At 44.7% G+C, this 20,000-nt stretch overlaps 2 protein-coding genes and 1 long non-coding RNA gene across 3 annotated transcripts in view; 1 reads left to right on the top strand and 2 right to left on the bottom strand.

Annotated features, from left to right (window-relative positions):
• Window positions 1-5,429: 5,429 nt before the first annotated feature.
• GPR135 (G protein-coupled receptor 135) lies at window positions 5,430-7,889 on the bottom strand. The gene has a single exon (XM_008138990.3). It carries the CDS (start codon window positions 7,865-7,867, stop codon window positions 6,395-6,397), a length of 1,473 nt encoding a protein of 490 aa, XP_008137212.2. The 5' UTR covers window positions 7,868-7,889; the 3' UTR covers window positions 5,430-6,394.
• A 197-nt stretch (window positions 7,890-8,086) lies between these two features.
• LOC129149124 (uncharacterized) lies at window positions 8,087-18,459 on the top strand. The gene is made up of 3 exons (XR_008556089.1): window positions 8,087-8,332; window positions 17,252-17,380; window positions 18,202-18,459. It is a non-coding gene; the product is annotated as an uncharacterized LOC129149124 (long non-coding RNA).
• L3HYPDH (trans-L-3-hydroxyproline dehydratase) overlaps window positions 12,112-20,000 on the bottom strand; it is a 10,455-nt gene continuing 2,566 nt past the window's right edge. The window contains exons 2-5 of the mRNA XM_008138989.3: window positions 17,719-17,888; window positions 16,529-16,651; window positions 16,301-16,438; window positions 12,112-13,514 (exon numbers count right to left, since the gene is read on the bottom strand). Of these exons, the coding sequence (XP_008137211.1) occupies window positions 13,389-13,514; window positions 16,301-16,438; window positions 16,529-16,651; window positions 17,719-17,888 (557 nt within the window). The 3' untranslated portion in view covers window positions 12,112-13,388. The remainder of the gene's footprint in view (window positions 13,515-16,300; window positions 16,439-16,528; window positions 16,652-17,718; window positions 17,889-20,000) is intronic.

Genomic DNA, 20,000 nt, shown 5'->3' with positions numbered 1-20,000 from the left:
TGGGAGGTGGAGCCCAAGTAAAGAAAGGTGGTCTTGCCACGCTGGGAATGTAGAGATCAGAGTTGGAGGCAGCTGAAGTGACTGGAATTTGTGGAGCAGAGTACCAGAGAAAAGGAAGTTATGTGACGGAGACAGACGTCTGCATGGCGGTCCCCCCATAGATCTTTGGAACAAAGTTAGGCTGCACACGTGTAGAATAAATTGCATGGGGCCTAGGACGGAGGGCCTACTCCAGGACTGGGAGGTGAACAGAGAGATACCTGAAATGACATCGGACTGGATGATGTTGGAGTTAAAGTCCAACCGGTGTGGAGAGAGTTCGCTGAGCACCTCAGGCATTCACTGAAGACAAACAGAAAGACTCTACCTTGGGAACGAAAATTATGCCCTAAAAGAACCACATCCAAAGACTACAGTACATAGTTAGTATAGCCCCAGCATGCTGCACTGAGGTTAGCATCTACCCTGCGAATGGGGGCTAGGTGGAAGAAGAGAACTGCCAACCTCGTGGCTGTCATCACCTGGGATTTAGCCTCTACCACTTGCACCTGAGAAGGTGAGAAGTTCCCATGGCCTGCCCCTCCCGGGAAAGAGGGAGCCCTGTTCTCTGGGCTGTGCTCCCCTGAAGTGCAGTTTCCACCACACTGAGCTGAGAGCAGGGAGAGAGAAGGTTCTAATTCAAATCCCACGGATTCTCGCTGTTCTTCCGGAATCAAGGTCTACTTCTTTGAATGAATATTTCTTCATCTGCTTCATGCTCTTGGGACAATTTCCAGGGACTTCAGATGGTTGCCTTTCAAATAATTTTCACCAATTCTACTTGTTTCACTGGGGAGTGGGTCCACAGAGCTCCTCGCTGCCATTCCATAAACGGAACACCCAATGTGTACTTTATACATTGCTTTGATTTATTGACCCAACAATATTAAAATGTTCCAAATAATCAAAAATACTAAAAAGGATTGTGGGTGTGAGATGGAGTAATAATCTTTCTGTGCCCAAAGAAGAGTTCTAAAGTGGTCTAACGTTAGAGCTGGGCCCTCTGGGACTGAGTGGGGATTGCCGGGAACCAATTCCAGCATGTAATAATTATAAGAGTTCCATCAAAAGGTTGATGGGACTTGGTGGGCTCAACAAGGGTGAGCCACATATGTAGTTTACCTGTTGGAAACGGCTAAACGGCACTTCCCCCAAACTTGAATGGGATTGGTCACTGCCAGACAGCTCAGGGCATTTTATTGCCTCTTGTTGGCCAAACACCTGAACAGCTGTAGGCTATTCCCCAAACTGACAGTGCTTCTGTATTCTACCCTTTGATACCGTACCCTTTGAAGTGTATATTTCCACCTTGCCTTGGGACAGATTGTGTTTAATAAAAGCAAGGGGTCCTGAGACAAGGAGAGTCTTCTAGCTCCTTCAGCTGAAGCTCCTCTGACCCCCAATGCCTTTCAAAAATATCTTTCGTCCTTGGACTCCTTCTTGAATCTACACGCAGCCCCTTTCTCCAGAATGCTGAACCCTTTGTAAGGCTGGGAAAAGAACCCTGGCAGGGGATCATCACAAGTGCGCTGTGGATGTGACTGGAGACGCAATGCCTGTACAGATGGGTGACCACCAAAGACTGAGGCTCACCAGTGCCTTGGTGCTAAATATGCCCTAAAGCCTGGATGCTGGGATCTTCTGTTTCTGCCATCTGGCAGAAGAGGAGGTTAGGGAAAAGGAGTTACATAAAAATGACTTCCTTGCACCATGAAAATCATGGACTCGGCTTTAGATTAGCAGCAAACGTGTAGGCAGAAGTCTGAATGGCTGTTCCCCCATAGATCTTTGGAACAAAGTTAGGCTGCACACGTGTGGAATAAATTGCATGAGGCCTAGGATGGAGGAGCTACTCCAGGACTGGGAGGTGAACAGAGAGGGAGAGTAAAGGGGTAGAGGAATAGGAGAGGCCTTTCCCCTGCCCCTAATAAGTGAGAGCTTAGAGCATGCTTAAGTGCTCAGGGGAGGGATTTGGATCGGTGAGAAAGGCTGAGGATGTGGGGAAAGAAAATTATTGGTAGCATGAGATTCCCAAGGCTAGAGAGGGGACTGGTTTCTTGACTATTTGAAAGATAGAGCCCAGAAATCCAGTTTAGTTTGTTACCTTTGGGGGCTAAAATATAAATGTATATGTATCTGTCTATTTCTTTGGTGAAATAGGAGGGATGTTCATCCTCCAACAGGGGAGGGTCATTAAAAGTTTGAGGGGAGAAAGTTTGTAGAAACTTACAGTGGGCAGAAAGAGTGAGCTGACGAGCACAGAGGTTCGGATGGCTGAGCAGGGGAGAGGGCCCTGGTGAGGCTATGGATTATAGGTGCAGAGGGTACTATTGATCTGTCTGTAATTTTCTCCAGCTGTGCTCAGCTGCCCTGGAGCAGAAATAGAGAAGATGGGTGATTGGGATCATTCAGGCCTGGGATTATACCTATAAAGAATTGCTAAGAATCTTTTCATGTAGTTTTTAAACACACATCTTATATAGCTGCTCTCCAAATTAAACAAATCCCCTCTTTTAAATGTTATGCTACCCATTTCCCCCTCCCTTTGATAATTGTTTTTAATGTCTCTGGCTCTTTTCCAGATTTCCCACTGTCTTTTACAAATGAGATAGATGCACAATGCAGTGATTAAGACAGACTTCTGGCACCAGTCTGTTAGGTACCAATCTTATGTCTAGCATTACTTCCTGTGTGACCTTCGGCAAATCACATAGCACCTCAGTGCCTCAGTTTTCTCATCTGTAAAATAGGTGGAATGATCACAATAGTACCCCCCTTCAGAGGGTTGCTTTGAAGATTAAATGAGCTAATGTATGTACTATGCTGAATATGACTTGTTGCTGTTATTTTCATTGAAATGAAATATCTGAGCTGGGAGCAGACTGAGATATGAAGGATTACATTCTGGCTTTTTTTGTGTGTGTGTGTATTATGCCATATTTAACACTTCCCAATATTTCACACCTTTCTTTCCCTGTTTCCCACAAAGACCCTAAAATCATGTACTCAGTCAGCATGAGGAAAGGCCCAAGTCTTAAATTTATTGGAGAGTCATTCTTCCTCTTTTATTCAAGGCCTTAATTTTTGTCTCTAAATATTTACAACTGGACCAGCTTGGTAGTTGGCCTTTATCTACATGTCTGTTGCTTCCAAATCCATCTCCTTTAATAACCACATTTAAAAATGCTGCACCTCTTCTTCCCCATAGGTAAAATAAAGAGTCCTGGTTATGGACAATTTTTATAAAGTACAAGGTCCTTAATTAAGCTGTTAAGCCTTCTTAAGGCAGGCACTATGATTTCTATCTTTTAGTAGTCTTTGTACTCAGAAGTTTCTCAATGTAAAGTAGGAAATAAAAACAGTAGATTGATGATGATGATAGTACCACAACTTCTCATCCTTAGTCTCCCTTACCATTGACCTTTGTGAGGACCACAGAGGGTAGAGAAGGGAATATAGGGCTCTGAGCCCAGAAAGATTGTGCTTCAAATCCTAGTTCTATCACTGACTAGTTGTATAGCCTCACATTAAACAAACAAACACATAGCACTCTAGGTTGTCCAGGAACTTACTAACAAGTTTCTCTTTTTTAAAAATATATTTTTATTTCAGAGAGGAAGGGAGAGGGAGAGAGATAGAAACATCAATGATGAGAGAGAATCGTTGATTGGCTGCCTCCTGCACGCCCCCTACTGGGGATTGAGGAACCCAGGACCCTTCAGTCCACAGGCGGGTGCCTCTATCCACCGAGCCAAACTGGCTAGGGATCTTTTTCCCTCTTATTCTTGCTAACCATAACTCTTAGAGCCATTAACACTTGGTCTCTTCCCCAAGCCATTTCTTTACTAAAACTTCCTACCACTCCCTACCAAGAGTTAGGGTGGGAATTTCTTTTCTGTCTTAAAGTCCTTCATGCCACCAGCTTCTCACTTCCAATCTCTCAGATGTTGCCTTCATTCACCAGAAAGGTTTATTCCATTTCATGTTTGTTTATTATATGTGTTTATGAAATACCTTCCTTTGATTATTTATCCTAGACAATACCCTATTTTGCAACATGCTCACCTCCTTCTCCCAAGGTTTCTCTTTTTCTGACCTTTATTCACAGTTGCCGAATTCCTAGTCTGTGATACATTTCATAACTAGAAGTTGTTGTTTTTTAATCATTTCTAATGACTTCCATTTTCTCACAATGCCAAAAAATACACAACTTTTTGCCTTTAACAGGAAGTACTACTAGTATAGATATCTGTTAAATGTTTGTTTGGCTTCATAAAGTCTGTATATGTTTTATAACAAGTACTGAAGAGAAAAGATTAGCTCGTCTACTTTGTACTACGCTGAGTGTAGCAAGATATATACAGATAATTTATAAACTTCTGATTATGATGATGCCTAGAGAAGAAGAAAAATTAAAACATCATTAGTTCTGACATGAATATACACTGAGTGGCCAGATTATTATGATCTCTGAATGCATAATAATCTGGCCACTTAGTGTATATCCTATATAATAAAAGGCTAATATGCAAATTGTCCCTTCCACCAGGAGTTCGACCAGCAGGCAGGCCGGCCAACCGCCCATGTCCCCTCCCCTGGCCAGGCTGGCCAGACCCCACCCATGCACGAATTCATGCACCGGGCCTCTAATATATATGTGTATATATACACTGAGTGGCCAGATTATTATACATTCAGAGATCATAATAATCTGGCCACTCAGTGTATATTTCCATTCTTTATTACAAAGTAATGATATCACCCACCTGTCGCACAAAAATTTAAACACAATAAACATCTTTAAACATTGTATAAGAAAAAAGGTGATTATTTCACATTAAAACCTTTATATGATAGCTGATGCTTCATGTGTAGTTTAAAGTACTTATTCAGTTAAGGCTATGAAATATTGAAGACAAGAGAGGCAGGATAGAGGAAAGAAAGGAGAAAACACAAAAATATCTCATAAAATTCTGAGTCAATGAATGGCATTTAATGAAATTTTATACACACAAATCCTGAATTGTGCTTTTGAATTTTTTAAAGCATATTTGTTTTACACATTTCTAAAGATATCTTTAGCTTGATTGAAGTACCTCTCTGACATGCCTAAGTTATTTAGACCCTATTACATTATATAATAATTCTACAGTTGGTCTCCCTTTCTAATAAAGACTACATTATTTTAGGAAACTCATATCTATAAACAATGATCCATTAAAACACACACACACACACACACACACACACGTACCAAAAATCCCAAATGTAAGAGCGTATGCTCATCTTAGAAAATTCTATGTTTATCTTAGAAATGGGGCCACTTCTCAAAATATTTTTAGAATTCCTTTTAAGAAAACATCAGTTAAAAACCACACAGGAAAGTGAAATGGTGTTACTTTATAGAGCTTTTATTTTAATATATATGACATTACTCACCTGATTCAATCAACTTGACTTCAAATTACATTTTTTGGCTGCATCCAAAAATCAATTTACCCCCAAAAGACAAAGATTTTCTACTACGAAAGTTATTTTTTTTAACGTGTGAAAGCATTCAGAGAGCAGCATCACCCAATGTATTAGGAACAAAAGTAGCAGGTTAGAGTAAGGGTAAATAAAGCCTCAGAGCTAGTCAGGGCAGATAATTTTGGGGGTAGGATGAGAAACATAACTTTCTAATTATAATTTTAGAATACTTTTTAAAAACAGCCACTTTTCTTTATTTTCATACTTCAGGTGGCTGAATTTTATGGTAATAAACCACCTTTTCAAAATCCTACAGTTTTACATGGGATATGAATTTAAAATTTCCCACAAAGATTTTAGAGGGATGGGGTGTGAAGTACACCGAAGAGCGTAAGGATAAGAATTTTCCACTCCCAACCTAAGCACCCAAAGCATGTGTCAGAGTAGCAAGTTCTAGAAATCTGAAATTTTGTTGAATGCTGGTGATTTAGAGGGTTCGGTAAGCAATTCTGAGGGTCTCTGTTCTTTCTTGAAACTATGTGTTTGAACAAATACTGATTGCATTCAATGATTTTGTTTCACAGTGTGATTCCTGTAATACGAGCTTTTCAGTAATTGTGAATTTTATTTAGTCATTTTTGGCACTTACAGTTTCACAATGCTTGGTTGTGTGGTTTCAGGTTATTTTAATTTTTGCATTTTACATTCCTTTTGGCACTTTTGAAGGTGACATTGTCTTGTATGTTGTTTGGGGAAGTGGTAGGCCTCCCGATCTGTATCTTTTTTAAATGTCTGGCTTTAAGAAAAACACACTTCTCCCCCAGAATCCTGCATTAAACGAAGCAGGTAAAAAGCTACCTTCATCAGCTGTGCACCCCAACTCTGCTTAGAGGCTGGTATCCCTGGCTTCAGGTGGAGGCTGTTTGGCCAATGCTGTCACCGGTTCCGGCGGCCCTTCCCGGCAGAAAAGTACAACTGGCGTTTTACGGGCCCACAAGGCCATGTCCCCAGCCACCCCGCTGGTCGGATGGGAAGCGGTCGCCCTGCTGCAGGCCCCCAGCCGGCTGGCGTACTGGTTTCTGGCCTGCGGGCCCGGGCCCTGGTCGGGCAGGGAAGCGTCCATGTTCCTAGTCCGGTAACCCTCTTCCCGACTGCGCCCTAGCAGCATGGATATGTTGGGGTTGCGAATGGCATAGATGACAGGGTTGATGGCCCCATTGGCCCAAGTCAGCCAGACGGCCACCACGTTGAGGAGCGAGGGGGCCTGCGTGGCCTGGGCCTGACGGGCAGCAGCCAGCAGCACCAGGAAGCAGTAGGGTCCCCAGCAGCAGATGACGAAGACGATCATGACCAGGACGGTGGTGGCGGTGCGCACCTCGCTGAAGAAGCGCAGCACGCGCGCGTAGGTGCTCACGGGCCGCACGCGCACCCCCGACAGGCGCACGGCCTTGCAGATGTGATAGTGGCAGAAGCACATGAGCAGGAAAGGCAGCAGGTAGCAGGCGACCACGAGCCCCACGCTGTAGGCCGCGCCCAGCTGCGCGGGGTCCGGGGACGTGCGGTAGAGGCAGCCGTGGAAGCTCTGCGCCGCGGGGGGCGCGCGGGGCGCGCGGAGCAGCTCCCAGGGCAGGGAGCAGCTCAGGGCCAGCAGCCAGGCCCCCGCCAGCAGCTGCAGCGCGCGCCGGCGACCGATCTTCTCCCGGGGCGGCCGCACGATGGCGCAGTAGCGGTCCAGCGAGATGAGGGCCACGCTGAGCGTGGAGACGATGCCAAAGCACGAGCTGAAGAAGCGGCTGGCGGTGCAGAAGCCGTGCCAGGGCCCGGCGGCGGCGGCGGCGGCGGCGGCGGCGGGCGCTGAGCCCCCGGGCGGCGTGAAGAGGTCTAGGAAGGCGGCGGGCAGGCAGAGCAGGGCCGTGAGCAGATCCGACAAGGACAGGGACAGGATGAAGGCGTTGGTGACGGTGCGGAGCTGCCGGTGCTTCACGATCACCCCCATCACGGCGCAGTTGCCCAGGCTAGACAGCAGGAAGATGAGCAGCAGGACCAGCGCCTGCGCCGCCACGGCCGCCCCGTGCGTTAGCAGCTGCGCCGCCTCGGGGCGCATCGGCGGCCTCTCCGCCGCCCCCGCCGCCCCCGCCGCCCCAGGCCAGCCGAGGCCGCCGCCAGCCGTGGCGCCAGTGATGTCGCCCTCGCTCCCGTCGCTCCGGTTCCCCAGCGCCGCGGCCGCCGCGGTAGCCACGGTGCTGAAGGAGGGCACGGCCGCCGCCGTCCCCGCGGAGGAAGGCCCGCCAGGTGTGCCGGCCGCGGAGGGGGCGCCGGGGCGCGGGCTGCCCAACAAGGCCATGCACACTGGCTCCATGGGGCCCCGCGGCGGCCGCGGGTCTGTTCATCCCGCACCAGGGGAGGCGGCCGCGAGCTGGAGGGTGTCTCGGGCCAGGGCGAGAGGCCGCTGCCGGGAGTGCGGCGGGGCCGGAGGGGTGGTGGTCGCCGCGGACCCTGCGGAGCCTTTGACGTGGGTTCCAGGCGTTGCCGAGGGAACCGCCTGTTTACGCAGGAGCGCGGGGCGGGACCCCGGCCAAGTGCTTCCGAAAAGCCGGCGCACGACTTCACTCCCCCGCGAGGTGCCTCGGCCTGGGGTCCGGGCTTCGGGGCCAAAAGGACCGCCGCAGGGACCTCTGTCTGGCCAGATAACGCGGCAGTGGCCCTCCGGTAAATGACCAAATACAACGAGGGTCCATTCTCGTTCTTTTCTTGGATACGATGTCCCGGGAAGGCCTTCGCGGGGGATGCTTTGCCTCCCTGTGGGTGTTGCCGGCATACGCAGGTAGGGAAGGAATCAAGAGCCTGAAGTGAAAGCTGTCCAAATCCGGAGATGTTAAACCAGGGGACAGGATAGGTTAATCCAGGTGTTCTCAACCTTGAGCGTCTAACAGAATCACCTGGACTTCTTGCTGAAACTAAGTGAGTCGGCCCAACCCCAGGTTTCAGATTCAGTGGGTCTGGGGTCCTGTCCTAGAATTCTGTATCTCTAGCAAGTTCCCAGGTGGGGATGTTGCTGGTCTGATGGCCACACTTTGGGAACCACTGATGTACTGCGCTTATGAAATGCAGATTCACTGGTTGACTCCCAGGCTTACTGAGGACAGGCCTACGAATCTAAACCCCACAGGTGACTGATACAGGTGCTCTGAGGAGCTAGGATATGGATTTTGGAGGCAGGATGTCACCTTGCTTTAAAGAGCCTGGGGCCCAGAATCATGCATAATTGGCTCTCGCACGTGTTGTGGGAAAAGGGAGAGTGTTCCTTCTCGGTGGCCTGGCCTTCCTCAGTTCTCTGGACTGTGATGTGTTTTGAGTGTAAGAAGATGCTGCCAACGAGGCAGTCACCACAGATGCAGCCCCAGGTGTCTGGTGGGGAGATACAGGAGCAGGGCCTGCAGGCCCAGGAAGGTGCATCTCAAGCTTCTGGGCATGGCTACTAATGGGGGGAAGTGCGATCAGCCCTCAGGTTCTGTAAGGCTGTGGTTTGTAAAGCAGCAGCATCAGTCTGACCTGGGAACGTGTCAGAAATGCAGATGCTCAGGCCCAGCCCCCAATCTGAATCTGAAATTCTAAGGTGGGGCCCAGCCACATGCCTTGCAAGGGATTCTGATACACAATCAAGTTTTGAGAAACACTGCTGTAAAAAAGGATTGGTGCATGTGCAGGTCTTAGAGTCCATGATATGAGTGCCTTGGTTGCTTCTTTCAGTGATGGAAAATACCCTACTGAAATTAACGGCATAAATAGTTCACTGAAGGTGGTAACCAAGGCTGGGTTTCTCAGCCTCCGCATTATTGACATTTTGAGACAAACAATTCTTAGTTGTGAGGGCTACCCTATGCATTACGGATGTTTAGCATTATCTCTAGCCTCTATCCATGATACCCCTGTAGTGACAACTAAAAATTATGTCTCTAGATATTGGCAAATGTCCCCAGGGACTGGGGGTGGGGTGGGGGGAATCAACCCAGCTGAGAACCACTGAATTAAGACAAAAATATAATAGATCTAATCTAATAATAGACAAATATGCAAATTGACCGCACCTTCGCCACACCTAAGCCACGCCCACCAGCCAAGCCACGCCCACCAACCAATCAGGACGAGTATGCAAATTACCCCAACAAAAATGGCGGCTAATTTGCATATCAAGACAGCCTCGAAAGAAGCCAAGAGCTGCAGAAGGGAGTAAAGCTTCGAAGAAGCAAGCAAGCCGGGGGGCGGGGGGGGGCGGTGGAGAAGGGAGGAGCGAAGTCAGGGCTGGGGGCGAAGGGAAACGCAGGTGGGCTGGCAGAGAAGGCGGGGCGGGCGACAAGGGCGGAGCGGAGGCGGGGTAGAGTGCAGCAGGAAATCCTATTGCAGGATTTTTCCTGCAATGGGAACGCTAGTTAATTTATAAAATCTCTGTGCTAAGTTTTCAGAAACAACAAGTAAGATAAGGATTCCAGCTGGAAGAATCTTACAGCCTTAGTTAGGTACACACAAATATATTGCAATGTGGAAAGTGTTAAAAATATACAAATGAAATTCTATGGAGGTGACTAACTCTTCCTAGGGAAGGTGATGAAGAATGAAGACTTCGCAGAAGAAGTGACATTGGACTCTCAAAAGAAGAAGGAGAAGGGGAAGGGGAAGGGAGGAAGGAAGAAAGGCCATGATCAGGCATGGTTCAGAAAGAGTGACCTCACACTCTCCTGGTTTCCCGCCTTCCTTGTTTGCCTCAGTGTCCTCAGCTAGTTCATCCTCCCTCACCTACCTTTAAATGCTAGAATCCAAGGGCCACTCTGGACTTCTTCCCCCATCTCACGCACGGCCACAGCTTTGAAAACTATATACTCACAACTCTAAATTATGTCCCTAGCTCCTAACCATGCATCTTGCTACTTGGCAATGACCCTTGATGTGCAAAAGCACCTCAAATGTAAGGTGACCAAAATGGAATTCGTGATCTTTCCTAAAAACCTTAGTCCTCAATATTTTGAATCCAAAAAAAGAAAAAAGTGGCACCACCTTCCACATCATTTTCTAGGCAAAAACTTAGGGTTCTTTCTAGATAAATTTTCTCTTTCTCGTCACCAACCCATGTCCAATCACCAAAACCTGGGAATTTTACTTGTTAAATATCTTTGTATCCATTCACTTCCTCCATCACTCCATCGTCCACCTGAATCTTAGCTCTCATTCTCTCTTTGGACTATTGCTGACACCTCCTAACTGGGTCTCCCCACATCCAGCCCCTACTCCACATTGTAGGCAGAATGCTTTTTTTAAACAAAATAATTTGATCATGCCACTTATTTAAACACTCCATTGGCTTTCTCCATTTCATTTAGAATAAGGACCCCAATCCTTCATATTTACTGCAAGGCACTGCATTATTTCACATCTGTTTCCTCTCTAGTCTCATTTTGGGCCACTTCTTTTTTGCTCCACTCTAACCACACTGGCCTTTTCTGAGTTCCTTAGGGCAGTGGTCGGCAAACCGCAGCTCGCGAGCCACATGCCTCAATCAGATTGAGGACGTTTTTTGGAAAGGCCAGCTTAGGAGTACCCTAATTAAGTTAATAACAATGTACCTACCTATATAGTTTAAGTTTAAAAAATTTGGCTCTCAAAAGAAATTCCAATCGTTGTACTGTTGATATTTGGCTCTGTTAACTAATGAGTTTGCCGACCACTGCCTTAGGGCATTTGCACCTGCTATGTCTTCTACTGAGAAAGCTCCACCACCACTCCTTCCCCCAGTCCCATAGTACCCCCATCTCTGCATGAATGTTACTCCCTCAGGGTAAGCCCTCCTTGGCTTGTAGGGCATACCACACTGTCTATAATTATGTTTTCATGACTATTACTTGCCTCCCATGGTCGACTTATAGACTATGTTAAGACTAGAACTTGATCTGTTTGGCTTTTTATTAGATTCCTAGCACTTAGCACTCTGGATAATTATTAGGAAAACAGACAAAAGAAATATTTTTTGAGTAACTATCAGAGGAGAAGTTAGCAACTGGGACACCAGTTAGGAAAAGGCATTGTAATGACCAGGGAAGAAATGAAGGAGTCTGAAGTCAGGCATTTACAGCAAAGAGCAGAAGATATTTTTAAGCAGCTAGTGCAGGGATTAGGATCTTTGGAGCTAAGCCATACAAATAGGGCACTGTCTCCCTTAAACAAGAAAGGAATTTACAGATTATAGAAGGATAGTCTAACAGCCAGCCCCAAGAACAAGAGAAGTCAGGGCAGCTCTGTGGGTAGAGATAGCAGACACTAATTGAGGGTGATCGCTTTAAGGCACTGTCAGAATAAGTCTGCTTCAACCATTTTTAAACCGAATGTCATTTCTCTCAAGATCCCAGATCCTGCTCCACCCGGTTTGGCTCAGTGGATAGAGCGTCAGCCTGCTGACCAAAGGATCCCTGGTTGGATTCTGGTCAAGGGGGTGTATCTTGGTTGCAGGCTCCTCCCTGGTCTGGGCCCTGGTCTGGGCTTGTGCAGGAGGCAAACAATCGATGTGTTTCTCACATCGATGTTTCTCTCTGTCTTTCCCTCTCTCTTCCAATCTCCCTAAAAATCAATGGAAAAATATCCTTGGGTGAGGATTAACAACAACAAAAAAATCCCAGGTCCTGTGAGCAGGAGTCTGATTGGTGTACCCCTGCCCTTGCCTGGTGGTCCCAGCAAGGCTACATTCAGGGGATGGATAGTTTCCCAGAGAAAAAGGAGTGTAAATAAAGTAGGAAAAAGTTAGTGATAGTGTTATTTTTTAGAGAGACATGATTTACCAAAGAATGTAATAGAGAATGAGTTGAAAACATTATTTTGTTGTGTAATTGATTTTAGTCAGGTAATTAAACCACAGACCTAATGACTGGGTCTATACAGACTTGCTGGATGGCAAAGCCAGTTTAAGTGAATTAATTACTTTAGTTTCAGTCAGGTCAGAAAAAAGAAATACTACTGATCACAGCCGAGTCTAAGGAATATTGAGAGCATTACATGTTGAATAATTATAATTCTTCATTTTATAATGACTGGTAATGATCAAATTTATTTTTAACAGGTTCACAGGCAAGAATACTACGAGTTAACATTTCTTTCATGTTTTATTTTTTTTATTGTTTCAAACATGTTTTTATTGATTTTAGAGAGAGAATAAGGGAAAGGAGAGAGAGAAAAACATCAATGTTAGAGAGAAACATCTCGGCTGCCTCCTGCACAACCCCTACTGGGGATCAAGCCCACCACCCTATCTGTGCCCTGACCTGGAATTGAACCAGCGACCTTTTGGTGCATGGAACGAAGCTCATCCAACCGAGCCACACTAGCCAGGACATCATGTTTTAAATCTACCTGGCATGTAGCTGGTAGAGTATGAGACTTGTCCCACTGTAGTGATTCACTGATTGTTTTCTACTATGTACCTGTCTATATATCTATGCAATTATGAGGTATAATGATTTTTAAAAATATATATTTTATTGATTTTTTTACAGAGAGGAAGGGAGAGGGATAGAGAGTTAGAAACATCGATGAGAGAGAAACATCGATCAGCTGCCTCCTGCACACCTCCTACTGGGGATGTGCCCGCAACCAAGGTACATGCCCTTGACCGGAACCGAACCTGGGACCTTTCAGTCCACAGGCCAACACTCTATCCACTGAGCCAAACCGGTTAGGGCAAGGTATAATGATTTTATATTTAACCATAGTTTACTATTTTAGAAAAATGGGAATTGGCTTACATGTACAATTTGGATATAGGTTTCCACATATTTCAGATGAAAATTACTGACAGATAATGATTTCTTTAAAAAGAAAGCCTTTAAAAGTCATAGAAGTCACTTGAGAAGAAACCCATCCTTCAGTGGGTCATCGTCTTCTATTGTAAAGCTTGCTGTACCCGTGTAATGGGCTTGTCCAGATACTTCCACAATAACTGCATTAAAATCCCCGCACTTTGCTTCCTGAAAAGAGAAGATGAAAGGAGTACAATATCAAAATACTGCATCCATATTGTATCTGGTTTAAGTCATATTGTTAATTTTTATCATTTTAAAGAAAACCCAAGAGTTAGTCCAATGAAAGGAGAGCGACCTGATCAGGTTTGTGTTTTACATAAACTAAACTGTACAGTGGGAGACAACTGGGGAGGAGAGGAACCAGACACCCAGAACCCTGTGGAAAGGTAAGCTTAATTCACTGATTGAATCTACAGTCACGGCGGTAATTTTTAGTGAGGCTGGAGGAGAGCAAAATATAGATACTTTGGAGGAAGAACTGACAGGCCTGGGGACTGATATGTGGGAAGTAAGGAACAGAAATAAGTATGACTACAGCTTTTAGCTTGAAAGTGATGGGGAATGTAGCAGGAGAGGCACGTTTAGGAAGAAAGAACTTTTTAACAAGTTGAGTTTGCGGTATCTCTGGGACAGTCATTTTGAGATGAGTTTACAGGACAGTTGGGAACATACCTGTTAGACTCAGGAGAGAAGCCCAGGGTAGGCATGGGAGGGAGGAAGGTTTGGAAGTCATCAGTGGGTGGCTGAGAGTTGAAACTTCAGAAGTGGGTGAAATTGCCCAGTGGCATCAAATTGCAGATGAGATGAGAAGGAAGCTAAGGATAAAATGCTGGGGGCTTCTAAACGGAAGGACAGGGAAAGGAAGCTGGGCAGGGAAAGAGATGGAGATGCCATCAGAGAGCCTGGAAGAGCCCAGACAGAGAGCAAAGGTCAGTGGTGCAAATGAAGATGTTCTGGCAAGTATGATAGTAGGTATTAAATAACTTCAAATCTTCACTACACAGTATCTTTTCATTTTCTAATTTTTAAAAAACAGGATAACTGAAGCTTAAGGTACATGTCAATTATGAGCTTAGGGTACAGTAATTTTATAATCTTTTTATAAAGCTGCTATAATGTAAAGCCTCACTGAAAACTTGCCTTGTCTAATAACAATATAATATAATGTTAACAGTGTGGGGTCTGCTCAGAGAGATCCATGTTCAGAGTCTGGATCCATTACTCTTTGACTTTTAGCAAATTACCTAAACTCTCCAATTTATCATTTGTTAAAGAAGAAGAATAGTATTGACCTCCCAGGATTCTTGTGAGAATTAAATGATATGGCATGCATAACGTGTTTAGCTTGGAAACTTTGACATATAGTGAAACACCCAATAAATATTATAGATTATTATTTTATCTTCATTCTGAGACTTGAAGACAATGTATTCCAAATTTTTGCATACAACGTAATGGTTTGGTATCTCATAAGATCAGGTAACGTATAGAAATGCCTAACTTCATTCAATATTTAGAAAAATCAAGCTTTAAAAACAGCTATATTTCCCTGGCCAGCTGGCGCAGTTGGTTGGAGCATCATCTAGTGCACCAAAGAGTGCAGGTTCAATTCCCGGTCAGGGCACATACCTAGGTTGACAGTTGATTCTTCAGTTGGGGCACCTACAGGATGCAACCAATCACTGTTTCTCCCTCATCTCTTTCTTTTCTCTCTCTCTCTCTCTCTCTCTCTCTCTCTCTCTCTCTCTCTCTCTCTCTCTCCCTCCCTCCCTCTGTCTCATCAATAAACATATCCTCGGGTTTATTGATTTAAAAACAAAAGCTATATTACGATATAAAAGTATTAGGATAGATTGCTATGTTGAAGGACTCTTTATGAGTAGATTCATTTACTAGATGTAAACAAGTTATCCTGTAGATTTTATTTATTAATGAGTAAATTCATTAATTAGCTCTATTAGCACGTTTAATATTTAATTCCATTATAAAAATTCTGCCCTAACCGGTTTGGCTCAGTGGCTAGAGCGCTGGCCTGCGGATTGAAGGGTCCCAGGTTCGATTCTGGTCAAGGGCATGTACCTTGGTTGCGGGGCACATCCCCAGTAGGAGGTGTGCAGGAGGCAGATGATTGATGTTTCTCTCTCATCGATGTTTCTAACTCTCTATCCCTCTCCCTTCCTCTCTGTAAAAAATCAATAAAATATATTTAAAAAAATTCTGCCCACAACTTTTCAGGACTTTCACATCCTATTATAAAATGAAACACTCCTAGAATAAAAACAAGCAAACAAGACATCCAAACCCTAGTTTAATGGTTCTCAGACATTGTGGTTCCAGGACCCCTTTATGCCTTCAGGTTTGAGGACCTCAAAAGAGTTTTTGTTTATGTATGTAGGTTATATCTATTAATATTCACTCTTTTAAAAAATTAAAGATATTTTTCATTAATTCATTTAAAAAATAAACTCATTGCATGTTAACATAAATAACAAATTTTTGTGAAAATAACATTTGCCAAAACAAACAAACAAACAAACAAACTAATGAGAAAAATGGCATTGTTTCACATTTTTGGAAACATTCAATGTCTGGCTGTAAAGAAGACAGCTAGATCCTCACATCTGCTCCTACATTCAGTCAGCTGGGATAACACGTTATTCTGCCTCTGGAGAACTGTACACTCATGAGAGAATGAAAGTGAAAGGCAAACAATGTCTTAGTGTTATTATGAATATTGTGTTGGCCTGGTAGACCCATGGAAAGGACCGTGGGAACCCCTGGGGTTTTCAAACCTCACTTTGAGAACCAATATCCTAGCTGAACAGTTCTTACAGGTCTGATTGAACATTGTCTTCTGAGAGCGGAGTGAAGAAACCCATCACACAGCCAACTCACGCCTCTTCAGTCTCAAAAGTAACACATTTACAGAAGGAGGTAAGGGCGTCACTCACCCTCACCGCCTTCCCGGTGAATACCGAGCCAGTGGCACTGCTTTTAAAGGCTCTGGTCTGGTTCAGTTCCAGAAGCCCTTTGTGATACTGTAAGGCAATTCGGGCTGTCACCCCTGAGCCCGTAGGACTTCGGTCCACCTGTGTCAGAACAAACGAAGATAAGCGTGTTCACAGTGCTCCACTTCCACATCGCATGACTTTTGTGCCTAAAAATCACAGTTTTAATACCTGCTCATCTGCAAACACACAAATGTTGGTGGTTGGCTCCTCACTGTAAGTGTCTTTTCCATCTGTTAATATAGTTCCGTACAGAAAGGCAAGGTCCTCACTATCAGGATGTGTAATTTTAAACTGAAAATAACAAAAAATTATCAACCGCATGTAAAATAAATACTTTGATTCAAGTTTACATTTTAAACAACATATATGGGGCACTCTTAGACATAATTTTTCCACCTTTATCATTTTTAAAACACCTTTTGGGTCAAGGCACTAAATGCTAGAATGACATCTTTGTCTAGATAAATAAACATAGTTTTATGGGAAGTTGTGATTTTTTTTTTTTATTGATTTCAAAGAGAGGAATGGAGAGGGGAGAGAGAGAGAGAAACATTAAGATGAGAGAGAATCATTGATCGGCTGCCTTTTGCACACCCCCTGCTGGGGATTGAACCTGCAACCTGGGCATGTGCCCTGACTGGGAATCAAACCGAGACCTCCTGGTTCATGGGTGGATGCTCATGAGACCACCTGGCCGGGTGGAAGTTGTGAGTCCTTCCTAAGGAAGTTGCCCTGCACATAGCCTCTACTTATGGAACAGTCCTATTTTATACACACCCCCACTAAACTCACACACACTCTTTGAGGCAATGAGCCTGGGATGGTCAATCCACAGGCTGGCCATGGCTGCTCAAACAGGAAGAGCTAAGGCAATCATATCCTCACTCTCAGGAGCTTGAAGGGGATCATGTGGAGAAATCAGGCAAACGGGTATCTAGAGCTAAAGTGAATACCAGTGATAAAGACAGACTGTGAGAAGCCAAGAGCAAGCAAAAGTTACAGGGATGCAGACACTAGTAGGTAAGAGAAACAACTGGATGGAAAAAGAATGACTTATTGTAAAGAATGAAGTCTGCCCAGGTGGATGTGGCTCAGCGGTTGAGCATGGACCTAGGAACCAAGAGGTCTCCGGTTGGATTTCTGGTCAGGGCACATGCCCAAGTTGCAGGCTGGATCCCCAGTGGGGGGCGTGCAGGAGGCACCTGATCAATGATTCTTTCTCATCATTGATATTTACTAATATCTCTCTCTCCCTCTTCCTTCCTCTCTGAAATCAAGAAAAATACATATTTTTTAAAAGAATGAAGTCAGCTGGTATCATGAAAAGCAGCAGTTTTGATGGCAGCAACAGTACTGACCTGAGCTTTCACTGCTTCTGTCACTGTACTTGCTGCATCCACAAGGTCCCTTGTCTTTGCAGAACAAACATCGAGTCCTAACTTTTCAGCACTAACAAATGCATAAAATGCGCCACCATATGCAATGTCCACTACCACCTTCCCATGACCAGGAACATCCACCAGGAGATCTAAAATAGATGTGTTTGAATAAGTGTTTTAGTAGTTTAGCAATATAAATCATAAAATTTTTCATGTTTATGTTGTGGGGGGGAGGAGTGAGGAGTGTAGAGGAAGTAGGGGGTTCTTTCTATCACAAGAAGGAATGAAACAAAAATCCATCTTCCAAACGAGTAAGCATCAAGTAAACAATAATAGACCTTTAGCTAAGTACACCTTTCTATTTTTAACTTGATGTTTGCATAAGTTATACACTTGAATGCATGTTTTCCTTAGATTATACATGCATATTTACTAACTATTCTGAATATCTTTTTTTTCTAGGAAACATCATAGAGACAGAGGAAAACCCTGGGACATCAACGTGTGAAAACTACGCAGGAAAATGCAGGTCCCCTCTCATACTACTAGCCTTTTGCACTCGGATGTCGAGTGTGACTCGACATGGTTAGCATTAGAATAAAGGAATCGAGAAAAAAGCAAGCGAGTGCAAAGGGCTAGGAATGGTTTTAAATAGTGAGGATTTGGAGCCCTATTCACAAATTGGTTTTCTTCAAATCTAATGTCAAAACAACATGCAAAAAAAAAAAAAAGACTTTTCCTATATGTTACATACAAACACTTATTCACTTATATATTTCATCTCATGCAAATACTGCAGGCAAATACTCAGAACAAGCCACTGTGCAATTACTGACCTTTATGGTATTATTTTGCATCAGAGTTTTTATAAGTATTTTAAGTGCCAACATACCCAAAGTTTCACCTGAAGGTCAGTTGCTTGAAATACTGAATTTACATTTCCAAAGGAATGAGGCTGGCTGACATTTTGCGATATTAAAACTGTTCGTCCCCCCCCCCCCCCCCGCTTCTCGAATTTTCCTCTCTTTCTCCTCCCCAATTCCAGTGGGTTTGGTGATCACAGCCTCTGGGAGAGGCATATGGCAGGGGAGAAGCAGGTTTTGTGGAAAACGATCGCAGGGGGAAGAGATTTGTTGGCAAAGGAGTGTCCTATATATTATTTTTTCCCATCACCATTTATCCCATCTATGCCCTCTTCCACCTCCCCCTCCCCATCCCACAACCACCACACTGTTGTCCATGTCCATGAGTTCTCTCTCTTTTAAAATCTTTATTGTTGAAAGTATTCCATATGTCCCCCTTTTCCCGCCATTGACCCCCTCCAGCGAGTTCTCTCTTTTTTCTACATTGTTCCATCCCCCACCGCTCCCCCACCCCTACCCCCACCCACCCACCCCCGCCCCAGCTGCTGCCTGCTCTCTAAAGGGAGAAATATTTCTTTCTCTTGGTCAATAGGGAAATTTCCTCTGGACTGAGAAAAGAGGCTGAAGGTCCCGAGTGCAGAGGACCTGTGTTAACTTCCCCACACACCACGGAGAGGCTGCAGGGTGTGACAGAGGCAGCAAGGAGGAGGGGGGCAGGGGCAGGGGCAGGGGCCACATGGAAGGGGGCAGGTAATGCTTCCCTGGTAACCTGTGCAAGGCGAGGACCGAAAGGCCCTCCTCGCCAAGGCCTTGGCTACTTTCAGAAACCTTTGCTCACATATCTATCAGGAAAAGGGGCAGCCAGTGGAGGGATGAAACTAAGTCGACCAATAAGGCAGAGTGGAGTCTCAAACTAAGCTGTGAAAAATAATATTTCCTGTATTCCTGAGTTTGCACAGTCCTACAAAGGTACCGGTATGCGATCAGTTACAGACTAGCCCACAGAGCCCTTTTCACATGGGACGTGTCAAAACACAGCAAATTTATCATCAAAAGCGTGAAACATGCCTGTGGAACTTAACAGCAAACCTGAATGAAAAAGGTCTTTATCTGGATGCTGGTGCAACATGAAAAGCACATTTACTAAGAGGAGAATGAGGAATTCGATGGGAATAAGGGACTGCTAGAAAGCTAAGTGTGGCTTGGGTGTCCTCATGTGTAAAATGGCATTGCTATTCCCCCCCCAAAAGGTTTCCTTTGAGAATTCCATGTGATAATGTGTGTGGAGTGGTTGGCACAGATTAATGTAATAAATGTTAATATTAAAGCCAATAGGAATAGAACTCTTAAGAGAACCGGTTGTTTACATTTGTCAATCAGCATATTCTCCTCCAAATG

Source organism: Eptesicus fuscus, chromosome 5 (assembly GCF_027574615.1).
Source record: "Eptesicus fuscus isolate TK198812 chromosome 5, DD_ASM_mEF_20220401, whole genome shotgun sequence".
Taxonomy (NCBI): domain Eukaryota; kingdom Metazoa; phylum Chordata; class Mammalia; order Chiroptera; family Vespertilionidae; genus Eptesicus; species Eptesicus fuscus.
The sequence above is the reverse complement of the archived record's forward strand: the minus strand, read 5'-3'. Positions and strand labels throughout refer to the sequence as shown.

What these genes read in the sequence shown, in the direction of transcription:
- GPR135 (XM_008138990.3), bottom strand. Translation starts at nt 7,867, where the DNA reads ATGGAGCCAGTGTGCATGGCCTTGTTGGGCAGCCCGCGCCCCGGCGCC.